General features: G+C 46.7%; 1 protein-coding gene across 3 annotated transcripts in view; it reads left to right on the top strand.

Annotated features, from left to right (window-relative positions):
• Window positions 1-174: 174 nt before the first annotated feature.
• The window catches only part of VPS53 (VPS53, GARP complex subunit), a 94103-nt gene continuing 67579 nt past the window's right edge, over window positions 175-26698 (top strand). Inside the window, exons 1-6 of one of the 3 annotated variants that reach the window (XM_019511162.1) lie at window positions 175-293; window positions 4851-4931; window positions 6001-6050; window positions 6618-6684; window positions 25359-25445; window positions 25733-25848. In XM_019511162.1, coding sequence (XP_019366707.1) covers window positions 210-293; window positions 4851-4931; window positions 6001-6050; window positions 6618-6684; window positions 25359-25445; window positions 25733-25848 — 485 coding nt within the window. In that variant the 5' untranslated portion in view covers window positions 175-209. Of the gene's footprint in view, window positions 294-3964; window positions 4121-4850; window positions 4932-6000; window positions 6051-6617; window positions 6685-25358; window positions 25446-25732; window positions 25849-26698 lie in introns of those variants that run through there. The other 2 variants (XM_019511161.1, XM_019511163.1) reach the window with 2 other exon arrangements.

The following is a 26698-nucleotide window of genomic DNA, read 5'->3' as shown; positions in this document are numbered from 1 at the left end:
TGGGTGGGTGTGGGGGGGGCGGGGCGGCGTGGGGCGTCTAATCGAGCCCCCGGGGGGGGGGGGGGGTGAGCGCTACACACTATCCGCCGGGGGGGGCGCGCGCGTCCCGAAGCCCAGTGCTGCCCCCAGCTTGAGGGAAGGGGCAGGCGGAGTCCTCCCGCATCCCGGCATGCCGCGCTTCCCGGAAGCGGAGGCTGGGGCAGGCCGGGATGGAGGAAGACGAGCTGGAGTTCGCGGACGGGCTAGAGGACGTGCTGCAGCTGGCGCCCGACGTGCAGCTGGCTATCGAGCAGGTGCGGCCGGGGGGGTGATGCAGTGCACCCTGGGAAGGGCTGGGGGGAGAGCACCCCTGTGGCGGTTTGGGGGGCGGTGCACTGCACCCTGGGAAGGGCTGGGGGAGAGCCCCCCTGTGGCGGTTTGGGGGGCGGTGCACTGCACCCTGGAAAGGGCTGGGGGGAGGGGCACTCCTGTGGCAGTTGGGGGCGGTGCAGTGCACCCTGGGAAGGGCTGGGGGAGAGCACCCCTGTGGTGGTTAGGGGGTGGTGCAGTGCATTGTGGGAAGGGCTGGAGGCTGTGTGGTGCCTGCTGGCAGAGGCAGGGCTGGGGGGCAGAGGGCCCGCACAGCGCCCCTCCCAGGAGAAGGGGCGGGGGCTTGAGGGTGGCGCCGCGGGGAGCTGGGGCACTGCGCCTGCTTCGGTGGGTGGTGGTGGGGGCACCTCCAGAGGTCAGTGGAGGGCCCTGCAATGCCCTCGGACAGAGAAGAGGCCTAGCCATCCCAGGGCCGCAGGTCGGAGCTGGCTCCCCCCACGCGCTCGGGGACGCGGCCTCGTGCTCTGGGAGCTGTGCATGCAGCCGCCTGGCGGGGAGGAGCTCCCCTGCCCCTCGTAGGGATCCAACAGGCTGTGGGGCTGGAAAGCCGGACTACGATGGGGTTTCCCAGCGGGAGGGGAATGGGACACGGTGCCTTGGGCCATCAGACACCTCTTCCTGAAGTGGAGATTGGGGCAGGCTCAGTGTGGCTTTGGGAGGAATCGGTAGGTTCCCAGTGCGCAGGGGCAGGCTGGCGGCTCTAGATCACATTGGGGACCCTGGCGGGTATTTTGCCTTGCTTTGCAGCAGGCAGCCTGGTTTACTGCCAGGTTAAGTCTCGTGCAGCTTGCTCCCTGCTGGTGACAGCTCCTTGGAAACCAGGTGATTGTGATCTCTCCTGTTTTCTCTCTCTGGCCCTCTATTTAGTCTCCCAAGGACTGAAATGATGTGGTCTAATGAAGTCTTTAAGTTCAAGGGAGGAGAATCAGAGTGAAGCTTAATGGCCTGAGACATACAGGAAGGAGTTTGGTCTGTCTCTGTCCTGCGAAGCTACATGTCTTCCTGATCCTCAGTGCTCCCAAGAAGGTGCCACAGGCACTGATGACCACGTATAAAATCCCAGCCTTGAAACCGGTGGTGGGAATCACGTTGATGTCAACTTAGCTCCTGGTGTCAGCTACCTGCGAGAAATAGGAGCTGTCTTGCAGCGCCACGCCGCTCTTGAGCACCGACTTATGAGCCGCACCTGAGAGGGGTTGTGGATTCTCCTTGAAGGAGCCAAAGTAGCTGAGGGAAGCTGGCTTGTTGCTGCCAGGGGGCAGAGCACCAGTCGGGTAGCGGCATTTTTGTCACCTTTCTTGTAGGCGTCAGGGATTTAGTACAGTCCGTGCTTCCTTTTCCAGAGGCACATCCCTGCTGTTTTGGGGTATTTGCATCTGTTTGATGCTGAACTGTTTTCATTGAGAACAGTGAGCCTGGCTCTGTTAAAAACAGAGCTGGCACTTGGCCATAATAACAATATCTTGCATTTGATATGTTTAAGCCCAAAAGGGACCATTTTAGTCATCTGGTCTGACCTCTTGCATAATGCAGGTGAAAGAATCTTACCCAGTAGCTTGTGTCAAATCTATAACCTCGGTTTGAGCTATTGCATATCTTTTGGTGAGATACCCAGTCTTGACTCTGGCTGTGGGAGATGAAGAATTCACCATATCCCTTGGGAAGGTTTCCACCGGATTTTAGCTTGCTGTTAAAAATTCATGCCTTGTTTCCACTTGAATTTTTCTAGCTTCAGCTTCCAGCTCCAGCCACATTGTGCCTTTTTCTTTTGGTCAATGATATGTGTCTTACAGTATCAAAGTGCCTGCAAAGACTGAGTTAAAGGGAGGCAATTGACTTAAACTGGGACTCGTATTTAAATGTCACATAAACGAGGCCCGAGATAATGGCAGATGGTTTGTACAAATAGACAAAAGAAACAAAAATGGTTGTATTAAAACATATTTTGCTTCAGTATTGGAAATTCAACCCACAGCGGGAGCAGGGACAGGAGAGAGCTGGCTGTAAGCAAACTGGGCCTCATCCTCCAAACTGAATGTGATACCATGTGGGTGATACCATGTGGGTAGCGGGAAGCAGAGCTAGGTTTTGACCATTCTTTCATTGTCTGTAACATGCTCTAGTGTTAGCAATGCAGCTAATTGCATTTTTATTGTTTAGGTCTTAAAAGTTTGACAACTTCAGGCTTTGTCACGCCTCTGCTGGTTTCATTAGCAATGCAGTGTCTAGAGCTTACTGATAGCTCTGTTTCTTTTGGGGAGGGGAGATTTCTCCTTTCCTTTCTCTCCAAAATGCTTTTAAGTTCTGAATAGGGAGTTGGGTTGGGTTAACCAAGATTGGCTTTGGTCTTGCCTCTATGTTCACATTTGTTTGGTGTAATTGTGAAGTGAGCACCATTTCCCATGGCAGTGGGCCAGTACTGGTTCCTGGACTACTAAACCCCATTGTGACATGATTGTTAAATCTTGCTTCTGGGATCTGGCTTCTTTGTCCATAGTCCGATGGCCCTAAGAGGAAAACTGTGCCAAGCTACTCATTAAGCCTCTGTCTGAAGAGTCTACACAAGCCTGATAGCTGAATGCATGTTAACTACAGACGGGAAACTCCACACATCAAGGGACTCTCCACTGGGTGAAGGGTGTAGGCCTGGGGAACGTTAATTAAGAAGTTGTGTCTAGGGTGGGGGGTAGCATGACAGGAAGGACGAAACTGGACATGAACGAGGGATCAGCAACTCGATTCCTGAGTTCTGGTTTAATTCCCAGCTCTGCTGCAGGTGGAGATGGGCTCACTGCCCCTCTCCTACTGCATCAGGACCTTCAGGATATTTAGCTGCTTCCCGCCACTGCCTTCTTCTTTCCTCTGTTGCACTGGTTGCAAGCCTCTGTTGTGGTGAACATGTAGCTACCAGCTGAAGTGAGTGTGTGACGCCAATTGAGTTGAGTTTACAGGTTTTGCTAGACCATTATCTGTCCTGACATCTTTTCATCTCAGGGCTGGCCAACCTGTGGCACAGGGGCCATGGTGACACAGCCAGCCTCTGTGTATGACATGTAGCAAACCAGGGAGGGGGCAGGCAGCACGGCAGCAGATAGGTCAGGAGGTAGAAAGCAGGGTAGGATATCAGGCAGGGAGCGCAGAAGAGGGAGCAGAAAGCAGAGCAGCAGGTCAGGAAGGGGAGCAGGGTGGCACTCAGGGAGGGTACGAAGCAAATTTGTGGCACTCTTGCCCAAAGGCTTGGCCCCCATTGGGTTACATTATCTCCACATGCTGCCTAGTAGCCAGGCCTGGGGAGGCAGGACACCTGGCTTCTGTTGTGGCTTTTGCTTCTGGTTTGCTGTACAAGCTTGAGGGAAAATCGCTTTAACTCTCCTTGTTCCTCAGCTCCCCATCTCCCAGGGGTGCTGCAAGTAAATGTTTAGAAATGCTCTGGGATCCACAAGGGAACAATGCTAAAATGAAGTGCTGTGAGGGAGGCCCTTTAAATTATAGCCAATTGAGGGGAGCGGGGGAAACAGCTTTTGTCCTTTAGGACAATGTGCATAACGCTTAGCTGTGCAGTGCCAAGATACATAGCTTGGTGTTTGCTTGGATTTTTCTTTTACTTTGTGCAGCTGGCTGGAACCAGCTTGGAAGGATCAGTTTGATACCTGTAGTCCTGGCTGCCCAGGTGTGATTTACTGTGTGCGCTGGGCACGGCTTGGATTGGGGAAGGAAGCATGGATTGCTGCACAGATACAGAAAACACATGGTAACAGAGAAGGCAGCACCCCATGGTTTAGTCTATGGGGATGGTGGGGAAAGAGTCTAACCCCCTTGCTTGGATCATTTGAGGGAGCATGGGGTACTTTGCACCACAGCTGCTGTTTTCCCCTTCTCAAGGGGAAAACAGGCATCACTAGCAGATAACTGGGATTTAGTGAGATATCTGGGATCATTTAGCAGATTGTGAGTCTGCGTGAAATGCCCGTTGGCAGGGAGCTCACTTGGCCACTTTAATTAATCATATTTTGTATTATAAGTCTGCAAGAGGAAAAGCCTCCATCTCTCAGCAGAGCACCCTGCAAAGTCCTGCAAGAGACGAGGGCTAGGGCACAGTGGGAACTTAACATTTGCAGACAACTGCAAAAGCATCAACGTGGTTTTAAATGCGTAATTAACAGCTCCCGTCACTCAGGAATTCCCTGCACATGATGGATTGTGCTTGTACTAGGTCTGGGTATGTGCATGTATATCACATCTGTGTTTACCCAGTCTGATAACTGCAGGAATTTTACTAGCACCAGGACCACCAGGGAGGGGAGCCAGTAAAACTACTTGCTCTCTGCTAAACAAAGCCTGACTGCTCACTGCACAGCCTTGTCAAGTCCCCGCTGTTCAGCACAGCCCCGAGTATGTGTCCAAGTTATTAAAATAATCAAATCTGTTTAAAGTTACAGATGATCAAGCTGATATTTTGTGTGACGCTTTACTCTCTCTAGGTGTTTCCCAGCCAAGATCCACTGGACCGGGCAGACTTCAATGCCGTAGAGTACATTAATACTCTCTTTCCAACTGAGCAGGTGAGACTAATGCTTGGATGAACTGCCGTGACAGTCTCTTCTGAAGCTCAGAGCTAGTGAAATTCTGCTGACAGTGGAGTGACAGTCTCTGTATGTACCCGTATCTAGTTGCGGTTGCAACTGCTGTGAAATCTCCACTTTGGTTTTGGAAGGAATATCATGTCCGTATGAGCATTTCTCTACCCAGCTTGGCAGCTGAATTCCTCTTGCTGCATTGAGTGATGGGGAATCCCCAAAGCTTATCTGGCCTGGTTGGGCGACTTTGTACAGGAAAACTCAGCAAATACCATCACGACCAGATATTAACATTCCTTACAGGGATAAGGATTGGGGTGGGAGTGATGCAAGAGCCTTCCTTAGCCCTAAGCCCCAAGCTGGCGGCTGTGTCAGCAGCCCACCGACCCTGTGAGCGGGTTCCAAGGTTTTGTCAGAAGTGCACAGGTTCTGCTGCCTTTGACGGTAGGATGCAGCAGGATTTAGCCTTTTAGCTGCTCCTGTTTGTTTGGGGCTTCCTCTGCTCCATTTTCTCTGTTCCTGTCTCAGCAAAGGTCTGAGTACTTTCTCCCTGCTGCTGCCCCAGTCACAGTCACGCCTCCTCCCTGCCCCTGTGTCTGTAACTCTCTGGTTTTTCATCCTGGAGAACTGCCAGGGTTGAAAGCTCTGTGAAGCTGAATCCTAACAGTCTAGTCGTGCTTCGGCGTGCTTTACCCACTAGAGGTCACCCTCCCCACTTCCTTCAGCAAGCACTGCCTTTGCAGAAGGATGGGTATAATGGCTAAAAGATATTCTAGCTCTGTAGACCCGTGTGGGGATGAGCTGAAGATTCACTGTGGCCTGGAGACTTGGCATCTGTTTCAAGCCCTGCATATGGCCTTCAGCACATCAACACATTGCCGTGTGCCTCAGTTTCCCCATCCACAAAAAGAAGTGTGTGGCTATGAGCCAACTTGTAAAGTGTTGTGAGTGAATTAGGCCAAGTGTTATTTGAAGACGTGTTACTTGCTACAATCGGCATGTGTCAGAGACAGCACCTTTCCACTTTTAACTGTGTCTTTTTTTCCTCTTGTAGTCTTTGGCCAACATTGATGAAGTGGTAAATAAAATCAGGCTGAAGATAAGGTAAGCGCTGCTCCGTTTTGCTTCCTTGGCTCACAGGCAGAAAATAACCATGTCGTCACTTGGACTGAAATATATTTGCATGGAAAATCAGGCTTTGAGAGAGAAAAGAAAATATTCAGCATACTCCTGAAGTTGTTGAATCTTCACAGCTTGTAAACTCAGGTGTAGAAGTTGTAATAACAGATGCATTATGCAGGCTTCTTTGTTGTTGTTGCTATGGGTGTGTTTTCTTTTATTCTTATATTAAATGTGTAGCAGGTTATCATTTTTTTTTTTTACCCTTTGAATAAAGGGTTGCCAGGTATTGTTCTGTCCTTGGAGAACCAGGCACAAGTGAAATGGAGTGACTCCTGAAAAGAATTGACTGGATTTGGGCTTGGGTTTTAAAAAATTCATGTTTTTAAATCCTGCAAAGTGACAAAATACAACATAGGACAGAAATGTTTCTAAGAATCTGAGCTGTGTGTTGTCCATGCCCTTGGTTTTGTATTGGTCAGTGGGTTTCATATAGAGCACTTGTACCATGTACACATAGAACTGCTGTGACACTAGAGTTTTTCCCCGTAGGAGGTTGGATGACAGCATCCGAACTGTGGTGAGAGGCCAGACCAATGTGGGTCAGGATGGAAGGCAGGTATGTACATCCTCTTTCTCAAACAGAAAAACAAGGGTTCTCTTTTTCCTCTGCTGGGGCCAAGGACAGCTCAGGTGTGCCGAATGTCAGCTGATTGTCACAGGGATGTTGCCGCCCTCTGGCCCACCAGTCATGTGATGTATGCCACAGTAAGTCCCCTTGAACAGCCACTTACAGGGCCAGATCTTATGTCTTTTCTGATCAGAGGGTGGGGAGAGAAATAGAGAACAGGATGCTGGTTGGAAGCTGTCCTCTGTAGCTGATTCCAGATGTGTAAAAGTAAGGCTGCTGTAAAGTGGGGTTGGGTAGGTTAGGGATATATGGAGCCTTTTAACTTGACTGGTTGGAATGACCTAGGTCATTCATGATTGAAGTTGACTATCGTGACTCTTGAGTGGTATGTTTCACTTCATTTACTGTTTGATAAATATCCATGCTCCAAAACTCAGTATGAAATGCAGGCTGAGGGTAGAGCATCCACAGAGACTGAATGTGATCCATGGATGAGCCAGTTAGAACAGCTACTGCCCCTCCTGCATCTGCTCTGAGGGTACACCAGGGATGTTGATGTCTGGGGCCATCAGTCCAGCACCTTCCCAGGTTGTTAGCTACCAATGTTCTTGTTTCTAATCGGGAGTATTCCCACGTTAATCGCTGTCCTGCTGCTCAAGGGAGTAAAGCTTTGTTTTATTGAGGATGCCCAGAGTGCTCCATACGTGAAGGGCAAGCAGTCTCCCCCAGAAATAACTCATTCTTTAGTGCTTTCTCTGAGACCATTCAGTTGTTGTGCATGTTAATTATTTTTGACAGAGTCGTGTGGCTTGAGTGACTTGTGCCTCTTCTCTGCATGTGGGCAATGCGGGAATGGATGTGTGCACACACATGAGTTGCTGGAAGGAGGCTGTGTCGGTGGCAGTAGCTGGAAGGAGAGGCCTCAGAGTATAAAGCCTGCAGGAATGTCAGCAATTCCAGGCCCCAGATATTAGTAGGTCATAGGGTACTATTGGAGCAGGTCATATTACAGAGCAAGAGAACGCTGAATAGCATTTCAGTTACAGAAGGAATTTTGCATTCATCTGCCCAGAACCCAGACAGAGAGGAAACCTAGAAGAAATAATTGCTATTCCTGTCCTCCCTTCGCTGCTGTTTCTGAGTGGCTCATGATGCTGTGGTCGGGGCAGGGGACAGACCCTTCAAATAATGGCCTCATTAATAGCCGTTTGTTGGGGTGAAAAGTTTGATCTTCAGTTCCAGCCGCCTGCTCTGTGGCTGAAGGGAGCCTTTGTTTGACCAGCACATGTTCAGGGCAATTCTGGCTGCTCAGCCACATTAAGTTTTTCTAGGGCAAGCGTTTTTCCCTCTCAGACAAAACAGGGGAAGTGTTTAATTGTCCAAAGTATGGTAAGAATTTCTTCAAAACACTGAAGGGCTCTTCTAGGGGGAGAAACCAGGCAGTCTGCTCTGGAGGGATACAACACTGCAGCAGGAATGCAGGTCAAGCTGACCCAGAGCCGTCCGTGATATTCCAACACCTTGCTGCTTCTACATGGACCGGACAGCTGAACTACTTGTTTTGGCCACATGTCAGTCATTATATGATAAGAGACGGGAATAAATAGAAGAACTTATTCAGCTGTCCGGTCCATGTAGAAGCAGCAAGGTGTTGTTTATAGTGCGAGGAGTATCAGCAAGAGTTCTGCTGGTACAGCTGCTTTCATTTCAGGAGCAACACAGGGTACTGGGCATCTCGCAGGGTTGGGCCTTGTGGTTTTCCATGGCCAGCATCTCCCAGTAAGGCCTGAAGGAACCCTAGGTAGCGTTGGTCAGAATTGCCCAGCTACATCCATAACCAGTGCATGATACAGATGGCAGAGGAGCCCAGTGCGGGGGTACAGTATGGGTTTTCCTTTAAAAGCCTGTTCTTCCTTCTCAGAGACATCTGAATCTCAGAAATGAAACTGAAGCAATGTTGGAAGTCTTACTGAAGCCAGCACAAAGCAGGAGGCAGTTTCGAGCTGAGCCCAATGCAGCCCCACTCACTCCTTCTGTAGGGGTGCTTCGTAGCAGGCAGAATCGTGGGCACAGACATTCACTCTCCTCCCCATTCATGTTAATGGGAATGACGCAGACTTGATTAGAGGGGGAGACGTATCAGAAATGTCAGCCTCGGCTCCAGGTTACCCATCTCTGTCCAGGGTCAGTCAGCTGCTGGATGTGAGTGTGGGACACGGAGCCTTTCATCGTGGTCTCTGGTTCCAATCCAGCCCAGATCATTAGTGCCCCAAAGCTTGTCATCAACTAATAGCTTTTTTGATGGCCTATTTGAAACGAAGTGGTGATCTCAGTCTGATTCCTAGAATCCAAACCAAAGCTATTTTCTGCTTTTAAAGACCTTTTGTTACCAGTGGGAGGGGCTGCTAAACCACAGAGCAGAGGGGAATTGGCGGGAGGTGTTTTGTCCTTTCTCCTTTTCTACTGCTCCTTTTGCCTCTGCCCAGGAGAGGGGAGCTCAGCATCACTTTAAGGGACCTGGATAAGGTTTGGTTTTGCTAAGCAGGTGATGGGGTGTCGGGGGATGTCAGAGAAGAGCAGGGGTGGTCTAAACAGTGTCTCAGAACAATCTCCCACCTATGGCCGCAGAAATCACAGCTGATCTCAGTTGTGGGTCATAGAGGAACAGCCTGTGCACAAAGGTACCATCAGGGCAGGAGAGAGAGAAAATGTCAGACCAGGTCTCAGCAGCTCAGGAGCTCTAATCCTGGATCCAGCACGTGCACCCTAATCCCAGATCCAGCACTTGCCCCTTCCTGGCTGGGCTGAAGTCTCCACACTGTCCTGCTTCAGTCTTCCTGTTGGTACAAGAGCGATCATGCTTCTCCTGGGTTTCCTGGGGTGATCGGAGGCTTCGTTAGGGTTTATGGAGTGCTTTGTAGACTGCTGAAATTTATGACTTGCCTTTTTTTTTTTAAATAGTTTATAACTTGTGCGTACACACACGCATGCACACACGCAGATAACAGCAAGACGGTTGAAAATCCACGTCTGAATTTTAAAATAAACCCAATCCTATAAAGCAGGAGCCATTGAAGCTGCTTAACAGGCTGGAATGCTCCACCTTCTCCATATGGTGTAACATTTCCCGTTTCAAAGCATCTGTCTTTTTGAGATTTTTGCCCTAGAATTTCCTCCAAAAGCAAAGGCCTTAAAATAGTCTGGCTCATTTGGCTTCTCCTTTCTGCAGTGATATTTTTGTAAGGGCATTAGACAATACCGTGAACTTCAGAAATTGTCTTGCTAACGACCCTGCTTTGGGAGGAAACAACAGCCGGGGCTGGAACATTCCACTGCAGGGTGTAACGAAACTTTCCTTGGTCATCCCAGACACCAGCTCCTCCTGAGGCCTGGGGAGAGGCGGGGAATGCAGAAGCTCTGTGGTTCCGCGGAAATCTGTGGCTCAGGCTCTGCCTGCATTTTGGAGGGAGCCAGAGCTATGGATATTTTTTTTTCCTAGCACTTTCTCAGAAATAGCTCTTAAACTGTCCTTGGTAGCAAGCCAAGGTCCAGCTACTGCACTTCCCTATTACCCGACATTATAGCAGGGATAATTCCCATAGATTTTTCCACTGAGCAGTCAGGCTGTTTCTAACTTGTCACTGTGTAGTCTTGGCTGTGTTTTTTTTTTTCTGACAGGGCTTTAACGTTCATTTGGTTGGAGGTCCTTCACCCGTTTGTACAGCCTCTCCTGCTCTGACATCCCTTCTTTTCAGGGTGTAGCGTTAACTCTTCTGCTTCATCTCTGCAGCCAGAACTTTTGCAAGCCACAGTTTTAAAAGGGTGTGAAATTGAGCCAAAGCAAGTTAAATTTGTTTCACTTCCAAGCTCCCCCCGGCCATTTTTTGTGGCTTTTTAATTTAATTTCTCTGTTTGTCAAAACCTCGGTCGTCTTCTTCACACCTCTCAGGAAGGAGGTATGATAATCCAGGGCTCCTCATTTTATTGGAGAAAAAAATCCATATTTCCTCCATAATGTTTTTGTAACTATGATCTGAGGCATCACTGTAAGAATAGCAGGTAACTATTTTTCCAGGTGGAAGTGTGACTTTTACACTGATCTCCGTTCGTGAAAACAAAACTCAATTTAACATCTCATGGTTATATAAACTATAACTGGCTTCTCTGTGAATGACAGTAATAATGAGGAAGTGAACTGTGTTCTGGTTTTGGTGAACCAAGATGCTGGTTTGGTAACCCATCTGTCCTCGCCTCGTCCCTGACTCCACATTGTGGCCCACAGTATTGGTAATATGTTTTCTTCAACCATGAGAGTGCATGACAAGTCACAAGACTGTAGGTCCATTCTTGCTGCCTTGCTTGGACGCAGCTCAGCTGTGAACAGTTTAATTAGCTCCTGTACTTTGGTACCCAGCACTGCCTTTTCTCATCACGTGTAAAAATAAATGCTTGGCAACTGTGGTGAGGCGCACTCTGCCTTCCCTTCGCAAGCTGTGTGCACGTTGCTGTGCCTTGCAGCATTTAAGCATATGTAAGGAAGAAGCAGGATACTGCTGGTGTTGGAAAAATACCCCAGGTTTTTGGGTTTGAGAGTGTCTTGGACTGAAGCACGCTGAATGCTTGCAATATCTTGCTGCTGTTTTTTAATAGAGATCAGGGAGCACTTTCCAAATTTAGGCAAGGGAGTGAGGGCAGAGAATGAGCAGAGGTATTGAGAGGGCAAAGGCAAGAGTGGGGCAGAGGTCAGGAAGCCCCTTGCAGCATGTGGGCAGCAAGGGAAGGGCAGGAGATGCCAAGAGCCTGGGTCGGCAGATCATTGGAGCACAAGTCTGTGAGTAGCCCCACTGAAGACCATTTTTGCTCAGACTAGCTGTGTGCTCAGTTTGACATCAGGCTCCAGGATGGATTCCCTCCTCCCATAAGATGTGATCTAGCCACACGCTCATGAACAGCTCCTCTGAAGTCAGTGGAACTGCTTGTGTGCTGAATGATGTGCCTGGCTAACTTATACAGAAACCTGCTGGTACTTCTCTTACTCCCAACAACCACCTGTGTACTTGTTTCACACACATGCTCTTGCCTGTTTAAACCTAGGTTGCAAGTAGTTTTGGGCAGAGACCACCTCTTTGCTACACGTGGCTGCAGTGCCTCCCACAGTGGGGCCTTGGTTCCTTTCTTGCAGTAGCACCTGCCAGGTTCATATGAACAAGGAGTCCTTAACATTAGATGTCAAAGTGCAGCATAAAAACTCAACCATGTGTTGAAGTCTGATGTTTTAAAACTGAAATTTTTTGTGGCCCAAACACCAGTCCCTTGTGTTGAATTCTCTCCTAAGCAATACAGCTCTCTTATCTCTTGTTTTACTTATCTGCTACAACCCCAGGATGAAGTCTAAGTGCTGGGTTTTTTTTAAGGATCTTCTGAAGTGGGAAACCCCAGCTTTAAATACTCATGTCTGAAGTTACGTGGGACTTTTCTTTTTCCTCTCAATCCATGCAATGTGTTCCTTAAGACTGGGGTCATGTGATTGAAGTTGCTTGGAGTTCTTGAGTTTTTTTAGCCAATGCATAAACAGAAGTTGAGCTGCCAAAGTAAATCACACTTGAAATTCATTGAGATTCATTTCTCTAGCAAGTTGCGGCAATTGGATGGCTTTCTTCTAAGCTGAGCGAATGCAGCAAGTCCTAGTCCAGACCATGCTGATTGAAAAGGGCTTTGGGCTAACAGCGTGCCAAGAAGAAATCCTGTTGTTTGCTGTCCTTTTGGCCACATGCCATTAAAATTGGCATCTTCAGCTGCATGAAGAGGTCAGGCATAACTTTTGCCATCTGTGGCCTCACCGGCTTCAAAGCAGGTGCCTGTCTGAGCTTCAGTTTGTCCTGTACATCTCTGCCCAAAGGGGGCTAAGGCAGCTCATTGCTGCCCAGGCTGTACTGGGGCATGGGGGAGATGCAGACCTGGCAAAGGATAATTGTTGCTCCAAGGTGGAATTAAAAGCAGCATAAGCTCCAATAGGAGATCTTGCAGCTTCGGGCCTGCTGCTGGCTTTTGTTTCGGCTCAGTAGTGAACAAAATCAAAGTGAGCAGCAAAAACCTCACAAACAGACAGATGTTCTACTGTGTATCTCCCTCCCTTGCCCCTTTTTTTGTCCCTCATGATCTAATTTATGTTGGTTCTGCTGTTTGCTGTGGCTGAAGATATCTCAACAGTTTCATGTCTGCATCCCAGTTTGACACGGCTTTGCAGTCTTTCTTCTCGTATTACTCATCCTCTGAGGTCCCAACTTGAGAGTGGAGTGATCTGTTGGGCCCATGTCTGAACTTGTGCCAAGTGCAAACCAGAGGCAGCTCCATTTTATCAAATGGTGATTTGGTGGCAGCAACGTAAATACCAGTGGCTGTGAGCGAGCACAGCGTCTTCCAAAATGTGAATGGCCTGTTTTGAGGTGCTGACAGGTTAGAAGGCATATCTGATGGACAGGGCTGCAGTTCAGATGGGCAGGTGGGTGTTGGAGTAGAGCTCAAGCCTGTATCCAAAGGAAGTCCAAAAGGCAGAGGTGTCTGTTGAGAGAAGAGAGGCTTGTAGTTGTATGTAGGAGGGGCAAATCAAAAACAAGCAGGGCAGCATAGTGAGCAGCCACTTGTCACTCTGATGTTCAGAAACAAATGAGCTTGGAAAGGGAGAACCGGAGGTGGGCTCAATGATGCATGTACTAGTACAGGCATACCTCGGAGATATTGCGGGTTCGGTTCCAATAAAGCGAGTCACACAAATTTTTCGGTTTCCCAGTGCATATAAAAGTTATGTTTACACTATACTGTAGTCTATTAAGTGTGCAATAGCATTATGTCTAAAAAAACAATGTACATACCTTAATTAAAAAATACTTTATTGCTAAAAAATGCTAACCATCACCTGAGCCTTCAGCGAGTCGTAATCTTTTTGCTGGTGGAGGGTCTTGCCTCAATTTGTAAAAAACGCAATATCTGCGAAGCGCAATAAAGCGAAGCGCAATAAAACGAGGTATGCCTGTATAGGTATGGCAGTGTACTCCCCATGTGAATAGTCTTGTTCTATAGTGGAGCATTCAAGGTGTGGGTTACACTGTGTAACAGCATCAGTTATACAGCTGGTTTCCCCATGCAGATGAGCCCCTAGCCACTGCTCTCTCCCCTGTTGTGACTGTAATGATGGCAGTGCCATCATGAGTAGGAGTTGCTTCAGTGTGTGTGAGCAAGAGAAAAGGGAGATCTAGAAGAGCACTGTAGAGTGGGCGTCTCCCTTGGGCAGACTGGAGGGTTGCTGGGTCTGTCCCACTGTAAAGGAATAGCTTCTTTCACTCAGACTTTTCCTCAGTAGGTTACCTGGTGTCAGCAAGTCACAAGATAATCTAGGATCGCCCACTCTCAGGTAACACACTTTTAATGGTTCAAACGACAGTAGGTACAATGCCATGTCAGCTCACATAATTTCCAACATGACCTATTTTCCTAGTCTAGACAGGGTTGTAGGCGAAGTTAAAAGTTGCCTGCTGATGGAGACAGAGGTGGGGACTTTCAGCAAAAATACCTTGTGTAAGAAAGAAATAACTGCTCAGAGTTTCCCCAGGACCTGCTTCTGTGCTTTCCCCAGGCTTGTACGTAATTCAGACTTCCCCAAGTCTAGATGGTGTTTATTCTAGAAAGAAGGCATAGGAGCTTCCTCTGACATGAAACCAGATTAATCAAACACTCTTCTTCATCTTTGCCCAAGCTGGAGGGATTCACTTGTTTGATGCTTTAGTGGAAGAAACGTTTAGGCTTGTCTCAATGTAAAAAAGATTCGTTGATAACTCTGCTGCTGAGGCTTCTTTGAGTTGTTGGGTGGGAGCTTATTTGTAGCTGTGCTCTGGATTTTCTTTGATTTCAGTTGTAAATCTTGAGAGGATGAGTGAAAGGAAATTTAACTCTCTACAGTCAAGAATGTTAAGGGGTCCAGAAGTATTAAACTCTTCGTCTCCTGACCGCAGCCCAGTTTGAAACATTAAGGATACGCTCAGATGCTGAAAAAGTGGGCAGACATGTCCTGTGTCTATATAATACTTAGCACTTTGCTGGTATGAGTAATCGCATCCAGTTGAAATGCATGGTAACCAGACAGAATCAAATAAAAGTAGCTCATTTCTAATCCAGCCCCAGTTGGTGTATGGAAGTCAACAAGGTACTTGACCATTATTACTAGAAAAGGAACGGAATAAAGTGCCTCCGTGGCTCTGGGTCTAATCCCTAAGCAAGCAATATCCTACTAAAGCGAGCAAGGCATCCCTATGCAGCTTTTCCTTCCCTGGAAGGATAGCGTTCAGTAATAATACTTGGGGCAGCCTTAATGCCTTTCATCTGAGTGTTTCAAAACAGCACCATGGTGAGAATGGGCAGGGGGAGGTTAGAAGTCCCTTTGCTCAGCAGCGAAAGGCCACCCTGTCATCAGTAGAAGGTAGTCGCTGTTTCACTGAGTGCAGCAGCCCTGCCCTCTGCTTTCAGGGCAAGAGGGCAAGGCAGCTGCTGCAAGGGCTCCGTGCAGTGGTGGAATGGAAGAAACTTGTCTTGTAAAATCTTGTCAGTTTGAAAAGGAAAGTACTGCCAGGTAGTCTCCCACTCATCTTGCCCTGCTAAGCCGCGCTAACTTCAAAAACTAGGCTTCAGCTCTCAGATGTTCTTCTGTCCCCTTTGCTGAGCAAAAGACCCCAGTGAGCAACAAGGAGGCAGTCCTATACAAAGTGATTTTAGGTGTTCCTTGCATCAAGGGCAGGTGGAAAGAGCTCCGGACGGTCAGTGCCCTGGCAGTGGTGCCTCTTTATCTCTGTGCAGGGCATGGCCTTGTTGGAGAGAAATCCCACAGCTCTTTTCCCATTGCCCCTCAAGGGGGGCAGTGAGAAGCTGGCAGTTGGGGAACAAGCCGTGCGCCTTTCCCACTGCGTTTTGTGCAGACATTGGAGTTGTGGTGGGACCTCACCCCAGGCTTACACAGCACGGTGCTCTGTTCCCTGCTAGTGTCTGGGTCTCCATCTGAGCTAACTGCCCTGGTTCTTCTCCCTCGCCTGCCTGTATTTGAAGGTCCCAGGTCCAGTCCCTGCCGCGAATCTTTTCAAAAGCAGGGCAGCTTCGTCTCCAGCGCTTAGGCAAACCTGTGTTTGGTTCAGTCCAAAGCACCATAGACTCCTAGAGACAAGATGCAATCCCTGAACAGGCTGAAGAAAAGGTTCTAGCTTTTCAACCCTGGTTTTTATGGCATGTGGGGCTGTAACTCTCCAGGGTACTATCTAGGGAGCTGTCCTGCAAGTTACCAGGTGGATGCACTTTGCTTTCTCTTGTTCCTTCAAAGCCAGGCAGTGTTTCTAAGCCCCTCAGTGCTAGAAGATAGGAGTGTACACGACAGCGCAAGGCAGTAAGACATGATGGGCAGCCCCTGCTCTCCTCGCACTGAGATGATGGTTCTCATGCAGTTGTCACCAGCAGTAATCCTTCCTTCTCTTCCAGGTGCTGTGGGCCTAAATTAATTCATTTCAGTGGAGGTGTGAACACCATTACAAAGGCTTTAGATGGCTGTAGCAGTTATTAAGGCATTGGTGACTGATGGCTCTGGCTCACTTGCCCTGTCTTATAAAGAAGAATCTCTTGCAGCTGGTGCTCAGATGAAGCAGTTGCTCTGTTCCCACTTGCTTTTCTCTGCCTTCTGTCCACTTTCTAAGCAGCAGGGTATGTGTCTATTTAAATGGAGTGAGCTGGTGCAGCTGATATCCTAACCATTCTGTCTAGGAGGCTTGTCCAGATAGAGCCACGGACGTAGAAAAATTGAACGGTCCACGATCTAGATTTCATCATTGCTCTGTGTGAGGCTCTCAGTAGAGCTAGCTGGAACGTTTTTTAAAGTTGTTGGGGGGGGCGTGCTTTGACAATTTTTTTTTTGTCAGGAAGGAGTTTTAGGGCCCAGGGAGTCTGCTCACTCCCGATGAGCGAGACCTGAATCAAGCATCCAAGGCTTTCAGTCTGAAAACAAAATCCCATATCATACAAAAGTTTGGAAGGGCTTGTGCTTGTTCCAGCATGGAGCAAAAATCAGCTTTGACTCAAAAGTTGTCACCAGAAAGATTTGCCTGCCTTAAGACAGCCCTTGTTCCCAGCAAGTGGCCAGATACTTAACTGGGTCATCACACTTCACAGGATGAAGTCTGTAGAGAACACTTGTAGCTGGAGAAAGGCATTCACCTCATGTCTTCCGTTCTTAACTGTAACTAATGTCACCTAGGGGTTCAAGAGAACATTAATTGTGTATGTGTAGCAGTTGGTTGATTCTTTTCCAGGCCAGTTATACAATGATCGTTGCCCCTGTCTGGAATCTATATTACTTCCTGCTACTGCAGCTTGATTGCTAAGTGCCTCTGTGCAATACACCCTTGACAACATGCCTTTCTTTCAAAGCTGTAGGTCTCAGTCGGTGTTTGCAGTGCAGGGAACACACGGGTGATATAAAGTTGTACTAAGAGTTGCTGATCGGCTCACGAGCAAGCGGCATCCACCCCGATTAGAAACAAGGGTGTCTTTCCAGGGCACATCAGCCTTCCTTTTGACATCCCTGTGTCAGAACATCACACTATCCTGTATATAGCCATTCAGTCTCTTTAAATGTTAACTGTCCTGCAGCTCAGAAATGAACTGCTATTTTAGGAAAGGAAATACTATAACATAACATTTACAAGCCCGTTGAGGTTTCTGCATGGGCAAGCTTTTCCCAGTTGCACTGACAGGTAGTCCAATAAATTAATAATGCATGACTAATGCTCTCCATAGACCTGGGGACTTACCACTGTTGCTGACCATACAGCTGGATTATAAGCCGTATGGCTTGCAGAAACAATCCCCGTGTGTACTGTTGATACCATCCCTGAGCCAGGATGTCAGATATCCATCCAAAACACATCCTCTGTTACGAAGGGAAGTGATAGCAAAGGTACCCACTGCTTTAAAACAGCTGTGATTTCACGTAGGAGTGGGAATTTATTTAAATACGAAAAACAAAAATGCCAAAGGAAAAATTCACTGCTCTCGACTCTGCAGTCTAAGCCCCCTCCTGTCTAGAATTTCCCCTTCTCCAACTACTTCTTCAGGAGACCACAATAAATTTTAGATAACATCAATGTTTTTCATTAAAGCAGCTTGTCCAAAATAGGTTTCTCTAATTGTTTTAATGGCTCAGAGTCAGATTAAGAATTAAGTATCTGAAAATTAACTCAGGTTATTTAATATGAGAACATTTAAAAATAAAATGTTTGCACTTTATAGGTTGTTTACTTTTTTTTGCTTTGCTCTGATCTTGGGAAGTGCAGAACAGTCAATTTAATTTTACTGCTAGTTATTTTCCCTTTCTCAGCATCATGCAGTCATCCAACACTGCAAAGTGCTGGTTTCAGTTGCTGCACATGGAATGTTAAATCCAAACAGTTTTTGTTGGTTTCTTACAGAGAAATTCATGACAAAAAAATTAATATTTGGCTTGGGAAAGCACATATTCCAATCTTTTCTCCCAGCCACACATTTTACATCTAAGCTCCCAGCTAGAGCCCCTTGAACTTAAAAAGTGGAATCAGTTTTCATGCAGCTTTTTCTGTTGGCAGTTTCCTACGTGCATTTGAGAAAAAAATGTTGTTTTATCTTTCTTGGCTTAAAAACCATCTTGGCTAGAAAATGTATGAAGATGCCAAACACAGTCATGAAGATCATCAATAAAATGGGCTTTTCTAGATCAAAAAGAAATGGTTTGCCCCTATAGCAGCTCTTTTCTTTCAGAGAGCAGCTACAGAGTTACGTGAAGGTTTATGTCTCAAGGAGTAACTAAATATTTGGAATAAGTGTTAAGAGATCAAATGATGCATACTAGCAATGCCAGTTTATCGCAGTGCTCTTGTATTTGACTGTCAAGCTCCCCTCCCTCCCTCCCTTACAGTTTTGGAAATATACCTGTTTTTCTAAGAATTGCAATAAAAAAAAAAAAACTTGAGCAGGATGCCAGCTGCTCTTCCTGTCTCTTCTCGCCCCCATGCCACAACTGTGGTCTTCTGCAAGCCAGTAGGAGACTTGCCATCTTCAGGACATCAGATGAGGCAGAACTCAGGTTGTCTGAATTGTGTTTCTCCTGAACCTGTAAAAGCAACAAATGTCAGCACCAGGTGATGGCAGCAGTTCACCTGTTTGATCTTGGTTGGTAGGATCCCAGGGCAACATCCCTTTTTACTTTGATCTGTGTTCAAGTGATAATGACTGAACTTTGGAGCTAGCCACAGACTTCGACACTTCATGCTCCGTGGGATGCAAATTAATAAGCAGAAACATGGGTTTTTTTTCCAAACATAAGCCAGGTTCCTTTAAAAAAAAAATCCACCATTTGTCCGATATTCTTTTATTGTTCCTCATCCTATTTCAGAATCAGAGCTGGGGCATCTCATAAACGCCAGAGACAGAACCTGTTGTACGTAAGCAGCTGGACTCTTGGTTCAGGGCTCCAGACCTCTTTAACAATAAAAGATGATTCAGCAAATGGCTGGGGTACAGCAGTAACCATTAAGGCTAGCTCCATATGCAAGGCTGGGGTGTATCATCCCAGTGAACTGAGCTTGACAGTGCACCCCCTACAATGTTTTTCTCTGCACCTGGACTTCTTTGGATGGTAGGGAGAAATGAATCGAGGAGGTCTCACCTCTGCAGTGACCGTCAAGGCAGTGGCCCATCCTGGCTTTCTTGGAGAGCAGATTAGAAGTGCTTTCCTCCGAGTGAAATGATCTTGATAGATGACAGGAGTTCTTGGAGCGCAGATTGGAAGCTATGCACCAGACCCAGGTGCATATGCACCAGCTACTGCAGTTATGTTATCTCTGGCCAAGTTCAAGATTAAAAATTAGTTATCCCTGGCCAGGAGGGTGGAATTGTAATCAAAAAGGGTGGATGGTGAATGTTGTTTAGGTGCAGTGATCCTGCTGGTTGTTTTAAATAACTTAAGGCTTCTGTAGATCAGTATTGACAGGGTCCAGCATCTTACATAGCTTACGGAAAATCTCAGGATCTACTACTGCTGGTTGAGACTGGGGGTGTTGGGGTAGTCCTCCCACCCTTTCACCACATCCTAGCAACGGCCAGGCTCTCATCAGGGACTTTGTAATAGATTTAGATTTCAGGATAGGATACAGCCTTTTTATTTTTGCATCTTCAGAGGCTCTCTCAATACCTGATCCTACAGACACTTATATGAGTATCCTGGAGTCACTCACAGCAGTACATTTAAGCATGTATGTCTAACTTTGCAGGGTTGAGACCTTAGCGGTAAAAGTTTCTGAGACAAACTTCTGATGTTCTTGCCTTCCACTACATTCTCTAGTTATGTTTGTCTTTGTTGTATTTGCTAAGTGAAAGGGACTGTTCAAAGACAGCTTATCTTTCTAGCACCAATTTTAAGTATATTGGTGTAAAAATAATGGGGCCTGTAATAGCACTTAGCACTCTTCAGCCAGGCATACCTTGGTGTTAATGTGCTTGGCATGAGCAGTGTTATGGGAAGGCAGTTTAGCTTCTTCAAAGCTCTTGTCAAAACAGTCTCCATTAAAGTGACTCCATGTTGCATCCAAGCCACAGTGGATGTGGAAGCCAGGCTGTTGGCCAGGAAGAAAGATGCAATTAATGTTATTGGGGTTACCCCCTTCCTGCACTGCCTTATTGTTAGAAGACAACATGTCCTCCCCCCCACACACTCCCTCCCAAAAAAGCATAGTGCACTGAGTCCTTTCATAGTATATAAATTCAGTGACCAAGAAAAGGCACTTTGATCAAAATATCTTTTCTTGGTCTTTGAATTTTATTTTATGTAAGGAAAGGAATCTGTGTGAAAAGACACTTGAAAATTCTTTGTTCCTGGAATAGTCCTAGTTGGGCTACCTGCATGAGTGAAGGAGTCAAATTCCAGATCTAAGGCTACTCTTTTTCCATGTCCAAAGGGCCCCAAAACATTTAATATTTTCCTAATTTAAGGCAAGAAATCAGGTTTTGATTTTCCCCTCCAGAAAGATGTGATGGACTATCTCTTTTAAGTTTGGTGCAAATAGCTGCTTTCATGCAGGAGGGTCTTTCCCAGGCCATAGTCCACTAGAGCAGCTATTGTGCATCCTGCAGTCAATTGCATTCAATTTAAATGTCTCAAACCTGTTTTATTTATAAATGGGAATGTGTGTCGGTATTTGGCTACATACTTGTATTCAAATAATTTGGGAGAATTCTTCCAGCTCTGTTTTCCTGCTAGCAAATCTTATCCAGAGCCACATGTATAGACATTTGAGTGCCAAGGGCCTGAAGAATGGAGAGCTTGCAGTGCTGACATTGTGCCACCAGCAGGGGGGTCCTGTGCGCCACCAGTGGGGGGGTCCTGTGCACACATCTCGGTATGCTCTGTAGGCTCCCTTAGTCTGCCTAGCAACAGATGGCAGCCCTGATTGGCTAACCCAGACTGCCCATGGTCAGTCAGCCTGTGTTGTCAACATGTACTGACATTCACTCTCCCGGGAACAAAATTCACCTGGAAGTGATTTAACCCTGGTTGTTCCCAGGTTATTTTTCACCTGAAGCAGCCATTTTTACTGTGGGAGAAAAAGCGTGAATATCTGCACAATCATGATTTCTCCTGGGAGAACAGTGACTCTCCCAGGAGAAAGTGAGTATCCACAGAATCATGCCTCAGGATGGTCTTCGATACTGTTTGAACAGAACTCATTTTAACATTACGTCCCCAAAAATGCATCTCTTCCTCAGTGCGAATCTGATTTGGATAATCCAGAGTCTAATAAGGTGTCATGATGTTGCCTCACCTTTGAATTAAAAAGGAGTAAATAAGTGACGGTGCTTTCTTGGGAACATAATTCTTTGCTACCCAGATCTGATCTCTGCATCACTCATTAGAGCTTTCTTGTTTCGTAGGGGTTCACGCAGAAAAATATTCAATTAATTTTGACTGTTGGCTCTCTGCTGAACCAAAAAAGCCCATAGCAGTTGGCTTCCATGAAGGACTGTGGGTTACCTTTTTTTTTTTTTTTTTTAAAGGCCCGTCCAGATCTCAATATGCAAGACAGTTGTTCCCTGTTCAGTGCCCACCTTGAGTAACATGCCGCAGCTGTGGTCTGGGACTCGATACAAAGACTGTGGTTAAATAAATTGAAGAGAGAATTCTTTATTCACTTAGTTTTCTTTTTAATTCACATGTCTTGGAATGGAAAACAGGGCAAGATTTTATTATAAATAGTAACTTGGGCTAGCGCCAAATTCTTGTCCATAACATGTGTGAGCAGATAAACAAAATAAGGCGGCTCTGATTATTCATCTCTAGTGTAACTATTTCTATAATATGCTTGCTTCACTTGTCGAGTGAATTATGCGATTGGCTGTATGACACTAAAGAGATAAAAATGTTAGTGTTCATATGATTCAGATGATATTTCAGAGGAGACATTTTTTCCTCTGGAAAATGAGTTATAAAATGTTCTGCAACTTAGTCACATTTGGCTGGAATGTTTTTTTACTTTTTATAATAAGACGGGTTGATGGGGAGAGTGTTGGCAGACAGTTTATCTTCATTTTGGCCTTGGAAACATAAGATTGTGTTTAAATTGATTTGCTGAAGGAATACGTAGCTACCGTATTATAGCCATGGTTGTGGGATTGGACAGCAAGTGGAGCCTGCTCATAGCAGGAGACGAAGGGGAGCTAGGGATGGAAGTGTTGTTGGGGCGGAAGGGGATTCGACATTGAGTTAACTTTACAAGTCAGCTTTAGAAGATGTGATAAATTTGCTTCCCTTCACCTCCTTTCTCCAATCACAGTTCATCCCAGTTGTGTTAAATCAAAGCAGGGTTTGGGCTTGTCTGCTTAAGGACTTCACAGTGGTCCAAAACAAAAAGAGGCTTGGGGTGAGTTTCTCATCTTGCCGGTTCCTAGGATTCATCCTTGGGTGCTGCTCAGCCCACGCATTCTATCCTGCAGCTATGAAAAACCAAGTCCCTTATACATAGGTGAAGCGCATTCACCCCCTTGCAACTATGCATCAACAACAAAAAAAGAAAAAATAACAATGTCCAGCAGGGTCATTGCCTGCTAATGCTTTGAGGTTTCTAGGCAGTGCTCAGCTCTACATAAAATTATGTGTTTTCATTAAAAATTGGTTGCCTTTGAGATATAGTTGTCTATCCCATCAACATGAGACATCCAAAGCAAGGGATATAAGCCATTAATCAAGCAATGCCTCTTCTCCAGTCCACCCTTTTGTTCCTTTTCTCACGCTCCCTTTCCCCACTCACAGCCGATGCACCGCCGCTCTTCTGCGTACCTGGCTTGTAGGTAAACACTGTGTGGCTAGGTGCTGCATAATTCCCACTTAAAAATCTAGCGCCAGACAGCAAGTGATCAAATCCTAGAACTGTTTGCTGTCTCCTGAGGAGCTGGATTTGAAGACTGAGTTCAACCATTGCAATGCAAAAGAGGGACCTGCTAGTCCCACTTAAAATATAGATCTCAATCCCTGGTGTCACCTCTGTCCGACTTCAGCAGCTGGGCCTGATCCAGCTCCGCTGAAACCTGCTGCAATCTTCCCCTGAGGAATTTGGGTTGAGCCCTTGCTGTGAGTATGTGCAGAAGTAGCTCTGCAGAGTTACCACGCCACGGGGGTTTAAATTTTGTCTAGTCAAATTCCCCAGTGTGATTAAATCATACTATGACTGGATTTGTAGCCGAAGTGCTGACACACCCTTAGCTTGTAGTGGTAAAACAGGCTGGGATGCAGTCATGCCTCGGTCCAAGGGAGATGCTAATTTGTGGGCTGGACTGTGAATCATTTTTGTACCCTGCGAATAGACTGTTGCTCCCTGAGCCTCTGCTCCGATTTCCCACTGTGGAATTCTTTTAAGAGAAATGCAGAAGGCCTAAAGGAAGGAAAAACCTTCTCACCTTTCGCTCTTCATATTTGCAGCATACTAAATATTTCACCACTCCTTTTCTTTGAAACAATGGGCTTCTTCAAGCACGGTGACCTTACTTGTGGGGTATGGCAGTGCAGATCCTGCGAAGCCGTTGTACGGCACTGAGCAGTGTGGGAGTTTAGAGTGGTAGGTGGTTTAGTGCCTTTGCTTTGTATTTAAAATACATTGACATTCACAGGCACGCCACGTTGAGATGCTTGGTGCCCGTTTCTTGTGGAAACTCAGGTTTTGTGTGATTACACCCCAAACTACTCTACAAATTCATCAGCATCCTTAATTGTGTCTGCTCATAACGGGGAGAGAATGTATGCATGTGAGATGAACACGGGCAGAGTGGGACCTTGGGGATGGGGAAGGGAGATCTTCGGCACACTGGAACTCTTCTCAACGATTCCCCGGTACTGCTGTGCACCTTATCCTGGGCTGCGTAAACCTCAGTCTTCCTTGGGCTTGGTTTGGGTGCGTTAATCGTACAGAATTCTTCATTGTATTTGCTATGGTGAGAGCTCAAGCCAAGCTCCCCATTGCCCTAGGTCAGTGGTTCTCAACATTTTTGCCCTCAAGGTGCCCCTTGTCAGACTCCAGGCATCCCTCCATAACTATTGGGAATTTAGTGGCACCCCATTTCAAACCTGAATTTATTTATTACAGTACTTACCTCTTTGCAGAGAGGCTAGGCAGCAGTGGCAGGGAAGTGGGCAGACGGTGAAAGCCTGAGCCTGCCCTTATCTGCTTCGCTCCCCACACCTCACTTATCTCCTTGCGCTTCCTGCGGCAGCCTTCAAAGGGTCTTGTGGCACCCCGGTATGAGGCTCACTGCTCTAGGTGCTGTACCTACTTGTAGTGAGAACTAGCTTTGCCCTGAAGAAGCAATATTCCTACTAGACCACATAGACAAAGAGTGGAAGAAACTAAGTAGTATTATTCCCTTTGGTCAGATGGTGAAATTGGGCTCTGTGAGAGTAAGCGGAAGTCTGACAAAGCTGGACATTAACCCCAGAATTCCTATGCCTAGGCTAGTGTTTTAGTCATAAAACCACTCTTTCTTCTTCATTTAGGTGTATTCATTTAAAAAATGCTAGGTTTTAACAGGCTCCATTATAAACCTAGATCTACTCTGTGTTCAACTGTCTGTCCTCTGCAAGCTTGCAATACTTTTTTTCCATTGATGGCACACTGGTTTATAGTGTAGATGTTTTCTTTTCCCAATCAGCTGTAAAATGTTTGATCTGTAGATGTTTTAAAGTCTCTGTCCACTTCCACTTGAGGGATAAAAAAATATGGTTGTCTTAAGCGTACTGGTGTTCCAGGTTGTGATGTGAGGGTGTACGAACAGAGCTTTTCAATCGGGATTTTCAGAACCTTACTGTAAAACAAATGCTGTACCAGCAGCTTACTAAGAATAAAAATCCTATTCAACATTTCAAATCATCTTAAGAAAAATGACTTGTCTTGTGTCTTTTTATTCAGTACTGGGCCAACAAGAATTGCATATGGGCCTTTGTACGGACCAGATGTTATATATAGCGCACATGCGCACACAAAGGAGGCAGCAGCTGCATATGTCTTTGAAGAAGGAAGCAGAGTATAAAGTATGTTTTCTCCCTTTCATTCTCGCAGGCTCTTGAAGAAGCCCAAAAAGCCATTCAGCAACTCTTTGGTAAAATTAAAGATATCAAAGACAAAGCTGAAAAATCAGAGCAAATGGTAAGTAGCTGTTTCTTTGTGGTCTTTTACAAGGGGTGGGAGATCTCCTTCAGTTCCCAGCATGTATTGTCCACACAAAAGAAGTGGCATGCTGGGGACACCTGCTAATGCACTGTTGAGAGCTCATGCTGGATCTAGTGTTACCCAGTCTGTATCAACTCTGTACCCACAAGCCTGTGGTAGCATGGCTCTGATCCCAGAGAAAGGACAGGGCTTCACGTCCTCTCGTGAAGGATTTGCTGCACTGGCTCTGATGTTTACTCGATCTCATATCCTTAAATCGACAGGTTAAAGAAATTACACGGGATATCAAGCAGCTGGATCATGCCAAGCGCCATCTGACCACCTCCATCACGACCCTCAATCACCTACACATGCTGGCAGGCGGTGTGGATTCACTTGAGTAAGCCATGAGAGCTGATGGTGGTGTGTGTTGAAGGGATGGCACTCTGCAGCCGGGTTTTCGGTAATGCACAGGACTGGTTCTGTGACAGCTGGTTGCTCTGCCTCTAGGGGAGTTCTGCGCACAGAATTAGCAGTGACTTGTACGTTTTGCCAGAAGGTCCTTTCTGCAAATACTCCATAAGTAGCCTCTACCTTGCCTGATATATATAAGAATGTATAGCCTTGGACCCACATGAGAAGAATGAGAGTTGCTGTGTTGGAGAGTATCATCCACCAGCTGTCCAGCTAATGTCCTACTGATAGGTGTGTGGCCTTTACAAACCAGGCCAAACCTTAAGTTTTATTTGAGAGAGGTGAAATGCTTCTGCTTATTTGATATGGTCACATATTTAAGGTGCTCATTGCAATCATAGTTTCATAGTTTCTAGGGTCGGAAGGGACCTGAGTAGACCATCTATTCCGACCCCCTGCCATGGCAGGAAAGATTACTGGGGTCAAACGACCCCAGCAAGGTGTTCATCTAACCTCCTCTTAAAGACCCCCAGGGTAGGAGCCAGCACCACTTCTCTTGGAAGTTGGTTCCAGGCCCTAGCCACCCTGACGGTGAAGTCGCACCTCCTGATATCTAGCCTAAATCTCCCCTCTGCCAGCTTGTGACCGTTATTCCTGGTCACTCCTGGCAGTGCTTGGGGGAACAGGGACTCCCCCAATGCCTGCTGATCCCCCCTGACTAGTTTGTAACAGGCCACTAGATCCCCCCTCAGCCTTCTCTTGTAGAGGCTGAACAGGTTCAGGTCCCGTAGCCTCTCTTCGTAGGGCCTGCCCTGCTGCCCCCTGGTCATGCGAGT

The sequence above is a fragment of the Gavialis gangeticus genome, unplaced genomic scaffold (assembly GCF_001723915.1).
Source record: "Gavialis gangeticus isolate Ggan-Ray unplaced genomic scaffold, GavGan_comp1, whole genome shotgun sequence".
In the NCBI taxonomy this organism is placed as follows: Eukaryota; Metazoa; Chordata; order Crocodylia; family Gavialidae; genus Gavialis; species Gavialis gangeticus.
Note: the sequence above shows the minus strand (reverse complement) of the source record. Positions and strands in the feature narration are given on the sequence as shown.